Source organism: Podarcis muralis, chromosome 2 (assembly GCF_964188315.1).
Source record: "Podarcis muralis chromosome 2, rPodMur119.hap1.1, whole genome shotgun sequence".
Taxonomy (NCBI): domain Eukaryota; kingdom Metazoa; phylum Chordata; class Lepidosauria; order Squamata; family Lacertidae; genus Podarcis; species Podarcis muralis.
The window spans coordinates 51,546,751-51,556,103 of record NC_135656.1 but is presented as its reverse complement, the minus strand read 5'-3'; the positions used below and the strand labels follow the sequence as shown (position 1 = coordinate 51,556,103).

General features: G+C 43.2%; 1 protein-coding gene across 1 annotated transcript; it reads right to left on the bottom strand.

The window, feature by feature from the left end:
• Nucleotides 1-667: 667 nt before the first annotated feature.
• On the bottom strand, nt 668-8,277 carry RPL26L1 (ribosomal protein L26 like 1). Its single transcript, XM_028717725.2, has 4 exons — nt 8,155-8,277; nt 6,362-6,534; nt 5,006-5,146; nt 668-841 (listed from the first exon to the last, which is right to left on the bottom strand). The coding sequence occupies exons 2-4, from the start codon at nt 6,527-6,529 to the stop codon at nt 713-715; spliced, it is 438 nt and encodes a 145-aa protein (XP_028573558.2). The 5' UTR covers nt 6,530-6,534; nt 8,155-8,277; the 3' UTR covers nt 668-712.
• Nucleotides 8,278-9,353: the final 1,076 nt, after the last annotated feature.

Below are 9,353 nucleotides of genomic sequence, written 5' to 3'. Positions count from 1 at the left end.
TCCTGCTGTTTAACCAAGAGGTTCCATGGAACCATTGTTTTTACTTGAGAACCTTTGTTATAAGCCTTCTTTACACCCTCCAGGGCCAGGCCTACTGACAAATGATTTTTAAAGGTAACAATACTTTTAATTTATATAACTGAATACCTATTATAATTTGTCTCAAGCATGCAGATCCCTTCCTCAATAAGACCAGTTTTTTCTATATGCTTAATAACTCTAATAGACACCATTTAATTCAGAATTGCTGCTGGGCCAAAAAGCCTATAATTTATTAGCTTCTCCCTAAACTGAACCATTGGACTCCGCATGAGTGTTCCTGCTTTTTTATTGTAGCGGTAAGCTGTATTCTTTTTAAAATAATCCCTTTTTGCATTTAATTGGACTTAGAGCTTGCATGTGACCACAGCTATTTGATTGTTTCAGATGTTCTTAATGAGAAATATGATTCAGGCATAACTATCCGTTCAACATTTTCTGCAGTGAATACATCTATTTTTAGAGGCAAGATCAAAACAGATGCTGAGTAAAACTTGAATTCCCTGCCAAGGAAAATCTGCTAGATATCTTGTTCCGTAATTCCTGCTGGCAGAGGAAGGCCAGTTCTTACCTAATGCTGTTGCTGTCTCTGTCTTATGTTAAGATACAAAATGAGAACACTTGCAGGTTAGATTTTATTGAAACTTTAATGGGTTTCACAAAAGAGTCCATTTTACTCTTGCATCTTCTCAATTGTTTCCTCCTTGTACTTTCCTTTCTCTTTGCCAACTTGGCGAGACTTTGCTTTACGTTCCAATATTTTCTTACGGTCCTTGTCCAGCTTTAGTTTTGTAATCACCACCTAGGGAGTCAAAAGAAACATTTTATTAAAATATTTATATCCCATCTTTCTGCTCAAAAAACCTGTCAATACAGCTCAGAGAACAAAAACAAAACAAGTATGAAAAATAAAACTTTCCTCCCAAATCTATCAAGTCTACAGTAGAACAACTCAAGAACAAAAATAACCAGCCAGTGTCTTCAGAGAGGGAATTTCACAAACAGGACACCAGCACAGCAAAGGTTCTCTTCTGAGTGCTTTGATTTGTAACTAACTAGAAAACAGGGACTGTTAAATGAAAATTGCTGAATGGCATTAACAACCTAGCTACCATACATTAATTCCACTCCCAAGTGACAAGTGTGATCCTTAAAGGAAATGCAATCTATTCCAAAGAGGCCAAACACCACTTCTCTTGTTCATGGAACCACCCTATACGACCAATTGTCTGGATTGACCCTCAATTTATTAGTCCTTAGCCAGACCATTACTGACACCAGACACTTGGGCAGAATGTTCACTGTCACTCCTGAATTTGATGGAAAGGAGAAAAGGGTTGAATAATTTCAGTATTATGACAACTCATGCAAAGTTATGACAGTCACAATGCGCACCTGAAATTCAATTAATGTCACTTGGGAGTTTGAGAGTGGACTGGGGGAACCCATAAGCACTTCCAAAGTTACAATTTGGAACAGTCACTCCAGCTCCAGACTCAAGCAAAGGACTGGGGCTTTTGTTTGTCATGTTATGCTTGAAACATCTAAAGAACCACAACAAAACTCAGGGTGATATCCCACCCTACCCATTCCCTAATTCCAATGTCAAGAACAAAGCTAGGGCTCATCACTACTGCTACGGCAAGTATGGTGAGCAGAATTATGCACTATGGTTATTGTAAAAGAAGGAACATGGCTTAAAAATGAAATCTCCTGAGCACTGAAGCAAAGCAACAACATTAAGAAGAAATGTTGGTTTTTAAAGGCAATTATACTAAATAGGGAGCAAGCGAATTATCTGGTGATACCAGCATTAGGCTCCCAGGAATATCTGACCAAAAAGGCAGTCAGTAGACAGTATGTGACCAGACAACCAGCGTAACAATGTACAATCAGCAAAACTGTCAGGGATTAATAAGGGTTAATTTAGCAGAGGCCCAAACAACCCCTGAAAAATGAACCACCTTCTGTCTGAGAGCACATCCATCACAAGCACCCCATTCTCAAGCTGCAGAAGCCGGAATTTATCCAAGCAACAGTAACATAATGGCCTCAGGTAACATTTGGTTATTATGTACGAATACCCTAATTGATGCTTGGGATTAGCTTCATCCCACCACTCAGATGCAGATGATATTTTTCCATCTAATTTGATTAGAGTAATAACACTGCAGTACTAATACCTAAGCAGTAAAAACAGTAGCAAGCATTGTTTCTGGAATTCTCAGAAAAAATACAGGCTTCTTTCAATAATTCTCCAACTTGGTGGTAGTTCCTCCACCACTTCCAGCTCTCTTGTATGCCAGTATCATTGGCTAGGCTCATCAAGCAGCATGGTGGAGGGAGACAGAAGAGAAGAGGGAAAATGGCAGCCAAGAGGATTTGCTTCTGAGTATGTTTGAACTCTCTAGTTCCTAAAAATTATAGGAACCCTAACAATTATTCATTTTTATTCCTTCTACTAGATGAGTCACAGAGGAAACAGTTTTGGGCTTTAATCTCAACGGGTTTTTTCCTTCTCTCCCCACACTGTCTAACCTTGCAACTTGGTAAATTTGCAAATGTGGAAAGAGGGAAGTGGAGGGAAACTGGAAAATGGGAGGGCTGGATTGAGCTTTATGAGCAGAGGCCAAATTTCTGAACTAGGAGAGCTCATTTAAGAACTTCTCTGTTACTGGGTATAAGGCAATATTCATGTGAGAAAACATCTGGAAGACTTACCTACTTCACTTTACAGCATGAAAGAATACCAGCACACAGTAACAGGGAACTAATGTCAGCTTTTTGCTATGTGCTATTCTCAGTTTATATTTTCTCAAAATAAATCCTACTCTTACTGGCATAACATACATAGAGCTAATCTTGTTACTGAGCAGGAAAAAGCTTCAGCCAAGATACAATATATGGTGGCTGCTTTGAGTAAGGTCTGCAAACGTAACAAATTTGGAACCCACCCAAGTTAGGCCTAATGTCACCCAACTGAGCTTCAGGGTTAAGTGGGATCCTTTTTCCCAGTCCCTAGCACACTGGCTCACTATACCACAACAACTTGTATGTAAATTGTAGCGAGGCCTTCAAACTTCATTCAACGTGATGTAAAGTGTCTTTTTGCCAAGGGAACAATGCACACATGTCTCACTTTTTCCCCTTATTAATTCCCCCCAAAGTATTTCACCAAGGCATGATAAACATGCCAGCTTTTTCTTGGAAGAAAATTAATTTCATGCCTGACAAGCATAATGATACATCCCACATGCCTTGATCACCACCATATTTCTGACAACAAAACTGATTTCACATTCCAAAAGTGGAATGCAGACAATAAGCACGACAATGTCCTCACTGTCTGTATTTTCCCCATGTATTTGGGGGAACAAAAGCAGCTCTTCACTAACTCTCCATCAAGCAAAGGAAGAAAGGCAGATTTCCAAGGTACACATTGCCCATGTAACAAAGTGTTTTAGATGTCAAAATCAGCACTTCAAAATATGGCAACAGAAACCAGTAAAATCCCTGCACCACTGATATAAATGTGTAGATGATAGCTACTTATTTTATCAAAGCACCATGGCCAAGGCCATCAGTGCCCTTCCAGGCAATATGGCCTTCAACAATCACTCTCTCAAATCTTGTCTGAATTCAATGCTATAACAGACCCAACAGCATCCAGTCCCTCATCATGGAATCTGAATGAGATGAAAAAAGTAAACTTCTTTGATGCCATTGCTATGGAAGAACAAACATCGGCACAATGCTGGCACAATTTGCACTTTCCCAAATCTTAGGGAAAATGGAATCAATCAGTTAAAATATTCCAGGAACAGCGTATCTGGAGTGAGTTCATACAGTCCCTGTCCACACAAGAATCAGGAGGTATTCTGTCATGCAGAGACAGAGCAGACTAGACTGGATTGTGTTACTGCTATGGAAGTTCTGCTTTTGCCCCAGATGCACCTCCTCCTCATCAGCACTACTCTTTGGAGCAATCAACAATCCCAATCTGTAAATATTGAGAAAGCACAGCAATTACCCGGAGTTTCAAGAGAAACAGTTAGCATGCTTTTATTTGTTCTAAACATGTTCAACATATTAACAAAAGCAAACTTGAAGAGCCAGAAAGTCTTAAGTTCCAAAACTTCCACACAACCCCCAATCAGCACTGCTAGAAGTTCAAAACCAGTCTGCTGAAGCTGATTTTCATCCTACACTACTTGCCTTTTTCCTGGTTTAGCATATACTAGACAATCCTTGATATATGCCTGCTTTATATTATGCCTCTGGATATGCTCTAATAAGCTTCATCAAAATTATAATATCCCAAGAACTAGTTTCTAACTTAGGCTAGGTCAAATGCCTTATTCTCTCTATTATGATTCTCTATTTTTTCATAACGCTATAGACTTCAACATTATAATCACTAAATGAAGTACAGTTGTACCTTGGAAGTTGAACGGAATCTGTTCCGGAAGTCCGTTCGACTTCCAAAACGTTCGAAAACCAAAGCACAGCTTCTGATTGACTGCAGGAAGCTCCTGCCGCCAATAGGAAGCCGCAGAAGCCCTGACGGACGTTTAGCTTCCAAAAACAGTCACTTCAGGATTTGTGACACTCAGGAGCCAAAATGTTCGGGAACTAAGCTGTTCAACTTCCAAGGTACGACTGTATATATTAACTGCTGTAAAGTGACAGCTACTTTTCTATGGATGACATTCTTTAACCACCACTTATGAAAAGTTTTTGTTTTCTGAAAAAGATCCTTGGATTGTTCCAAGTTTTGGTCTCCTGAAGTGCCTCTTTTTCTTGATGATCATGCATGTTTAACAACTGTTGTTGGGGAAACAAGAGAGTTCTGATTGCAGAACTAAGTAACGCCAATTATCTGCAGCTACCAGGATTGCACTCTATTTAACAGAAGAATTCAAGAAACATGAGCATTTCCCTTGCATACCATCTCAGCCAAGATTACCTTGCTAGGGTGAATGCCGACGTGTACAGTTGTGCCATTGGCTTTCTCACGCTGTACGCGTTCAATGTAGATGACATACTTCTTTCTGTATACCTGGACTACCTTGCCGATCTGCTGCCCTTTGTAATGACCCCGGACGACCTACAAAGACAAAAAATATTTAACACTCTCAGGTATCGTTATACACAGTATCGTAATCACCTTTCTACAGCAGAGAATTTCATGCACTAAGCATTGGCTTAAATAAAATGCCACAGGAAAGACTTTCTCTTACACAGGCCAGGCAGGAAACTAGATTCAGGGACAAGACTGACACAATATTAAATATTTACTATATTAAAAAGTTTTTATTGCAAACACCCACAGTACATTGCTAATCTGAAAACTGAATTTGTTTTTTCACTCGAACAGAAATAAATCTGCACACCAAAAAAAGCACAATTTCCAGCCATATGCTGGAAGGCAATCTTAAAACCTTCATTGACTTGCTTGTGCATTATTTCCACTGTTCCAGCGATTCCTCTCATTCCTCTGAGGATAAAGTTGTCATAACTGACCTTCATCCCAAAGACAAGGAGACTGCTCAGATGATTAAGATGCCTTTCATGCTATGCTCTTTTCCCATAGCACAATGCTACTATGTTAGTTTTCTTCTGCTGAGGGTTCACTTCAGACCACAGTTCCAGATTGTAAAAACCAGACATTGGGATTGTACCATGGGAACACAGCCACCTTCCTCCTCCTGATGTTGGCTAATTTCCCTCTTCCTGGTTGCAAGTAACAAGTCCACCATGACATCCAAATCTGGCAAACTATGGCTGGCACAAACAATGAATGCTAACAAATTCTGGTTTGAAGTTTGTTTGCATACCAGTTTCCAATTCTGGTTTTCACTAAGCACTGTTTGACCTATTTGGACATCATTACAAACCAGGAAAGAAGAGGTAAGAAGAGTGCAGAAATTTGTTTGCATGACATGACTCTTGCCCAATTTTAATTGATTAAAATTAAAGGGCTTTGATAGTATGGCAATCAGCCAAACCACACTTGATCTGAAATACCACAGACACACTTGCTGTTTTTGCTTCCACACACTGGCATAAAACAGCTTCTTATGTGGGACAGCACCCACACATTGCATTAAAGGTGACCACCTAAAATTGCTGCTTGAGTGAACTGGGCCTGATCTCCATGCAGTTTAGAATTTGGTATTTGATGCATAAGGAAACCCACAAAATGTTGCTTAGAAATTGTTTTCAAAACTAACCATTTACCTCGCTGACGTCTATTGCCTTTATTAGTTGAAAACAAAACCATTATTCTTCGCAGAAGAAATCAATAACTCAAAACACATACTTGGACTTCGTCATCCTTTCGGATGGGCATAGAACGGACATTGTATTTCTGCCTCAACTCCTTGGAAAGGGGAGAAGACATGATCTTCCTGCGAATGTGAGATGGCGCATTGAAGTGCCGTTTGCGGTTCTTGCTGCGGTCTGAGGTCACAAATGGATTGAACTTCATTTTGACTAGAGAAGGAAAAAAATATGCACACCAAATTATTCACAGGGAAGTCTAACAAGGAAAAACAGTGACTACAAATCATTCCTCAATAAAACAGTATTTATAAAAAAAATTTGTAATAACTGGAAAATAGCGCCCGCAAACTCAAAAACATGTCAGCAGCCAAGGTCTCAAAGACACTTTTGCACTTTGGATATATCCTGAGAAAGTTAAGACAAGCAAGTCTGAGACATTTGGAGCTGTGAGGGTGCAGTGTTGTGAGCCTGACACTGGAATGTCAGGCTTACAAGACACATATAAAGCTATATTAAAAGGTAAAGGTACCCCTGCCCGTATGGGCCAGTCTTGACAGACTCTAGGGTTGTGCGCTCATCTCACTCTATAGGCCGGGAGCCAGCGCTGTCTGCAGACACTTCCGGGTCACGTGGCCAGCGTGTCAAGCTGCATCTGGCGAGCCAGCACAGCACACGGAACGCCTTTTACCTTCCCGCTAGTAAGCGGTCCCTATTTATCTACTTGCACCCGGGGTGCTTTCGAACTGCTAGGCTGGCAGGCGCTGGGACCGAGCGACGGGAGCGCACCCCGCCGCGGGGATTCGAACCGCCGACCTTTCGATCGGCAAGTCCTAGGCGCTGAGGCTTTTACCCACAGCGCCACCCGCGTCCCATAAAGCTATATTAATGTCCTGTAAAATGTTTCTTTCACAGCACTGGAGTTAAAAGCTTTCAGCGCAATATTTCTTAAGGCCCAGATAATAATTTATTTGGTATATGTGCATTCCGGCTTAGTCATTATTGACTATATTCTGGCTATGATAAATCAATGTCTGCTCAATTATTATATTCATGCTCATGCAATAAAAGTTCAAGTTGCTCAGCTGAACCGAAACCAGCAGCAATGTGTATCAGGAGAAATAATTCTTGCCATGTTGAGTGTGCATTATGCCCAAAAAAGTGTGCATAGGATTTTTAACAGTGGCAGCTACAACACTAAAATAATTGGGACAAGCAGCACTCCCAAGAGACGGGGATGGAGTAAAATTAAACATCTCAATACCCCAGTAAAACGCTGAGAGAACATAAGCAGTAATATGGAAAGTGAGGCTCAAAGACAAACGGAACAGCTTTATCAGGTTAGATCAGCATTTAGGCAAATTGTGATCCTACAGACGTTGGATTCCAACTCCCATCAGCCTGACGCTGGGAGATGTGGCTCCGCATTATGCGGAAGGGAAAGCATCCAGACACTCCAACTCGTATTACTGGATATAGGAAGCCGCGCAACAGATGAAAAGAAAGCACTCCAGCCGTCTCAGTCCCCATAACCTGGGAATGCGCTCCAACGTCAGGCCTTCTATCCACTTTCTCCCTTCCACCCCCTCCTCAGACAGCACTTCCACCGGAGAGCATTATGGGGCGAAGCGCACCACTGTCAGGCATTCCCAGGCCCAAACCGTCGACGGAAAGAGGTGAGCAGATCCCACGGAGAAACCGGTTCCTCCCGCCTCAAATATAGGAACCACCGCAACGCCCCCTCCACCCCGCATGCTCCCCGGTAAACTGCAACGGGGTCTCGGCCGTCAGTGGGCAGATGATAACAGATTGCAATCCCCCTTCCATTCTTACCCGCTGCTGCCTCGGCTATGGCCGCCCGGAAAGAGAGGTTGATTCTACTTCCGCCGGTGCTGGTGAGACCTCAGCTCTCGCGAGAACGCCACCTGCTTCCGAGAAACGTCGACGGAACGGAAGCGCAGGAGGAACGGCCAGCGCCCCCGCGCGCTCTTCGGAGGAAACTGCAGCAGGAGTCGATGCAGGGCGCTGGGCGCTGCTTGCTTTGACTGCCGCGCCTCGAGCGAGCGGAGCTTTGCAGTCCGGGGAAGAAGCGAGGCGCGCGGAGGGAGAGCCTCAAGTCCGCTGCTGTAGGGAATGCGAGGGCTGTCCCGCTCCTGGGCTGAGCCCACTTTCCGCCAGGGGACACAAAACTAGCGAGACCAGCGGATAAATGTCCCGCCAGCAGCGTGGCGTATTCGTATGCGCAGTGCGCTCGCTTTGATTTCTAAACATTTTGTTCTCCTGCCATCTTTGCACACTTGAAGCAGCCGCCGTCCCATACACTTTTAACGGAACCCCACACCTCGCCCGTGGTAGCTGTCCTCGCAGCTACGAGATGGCCAGATGCAAAATGAGAACAAAAGCTCCTTTCCACTTAAATAAGTCTGCGGGGAAGGGGAGATTTCAGCCTCCGCAGCTTGCAATGAGAAACTACACCTACCAGTAGTATTGCCTCTTCTGCACAGCTATTGGAGGAGCAGGCAGGAGCCCTTACCCTCTTTCTGCATCTGGACAGCCTGTAATGAATTTGTGAATTTGGTTCCAGCAGGCCCTCACAGAGGTCCAGGGCACTTCTGGTCTTGAGATGCATAGCCACAATTAAAAAAGGATTGCTGTGGTTTTATAGTGTTTCTCCATAACTGTATTTACACTAGTCCATCATCCTCCACAGTTGGAGGCAGCAATCCTCCAAATACCAGTTGCTGGAAAGCTCAGGAGGGGAAAGTGCTCTTGTGCTCATGTTTGGCCCAGTCGTTTCCCCACTGGCATGGTCACGGAGAAGACAGGATGCTGGACTAGATGTGTCATTGGCCTGATCCAGTAGGCTCTTCTTATGTCCTGATCATTGCACTGTAAACATTGGCTGGTTCAACAGGCAGGGACAGGGAAGGACGATGGGGCAGGAAGGAGGGGGCTCATGTCTGTAATAAATGACATGGGTGGGGTGGGGGAAGAAGGCTCTTTCCATGCGTGGCAATTTTAGGCCTCTGGTG

Coding starts and splice junctions, on each gene's coding strand:
- RPL26L1 (XM_028717725.2), bottom strand. CDS start 6,529: ATGAAGTTCAATCCATTTGTGACCTCAGACCGCAGCAAGAACCGCAAA. Junction 5,147..6,361: donor GAAAGGATGACGAAGTCCAA/GTATGTGTTTTG, acceptor TTGTCTTTGTAG/GTCGTCCGGGGTCATTACAA. Junction 842..5,005: donor TCGGCATTCACCCTAGCAAG/GTAATCTTGGCT, acceptor TTGACTCCCTAG/GTGGTGATTACAAAACTAAA.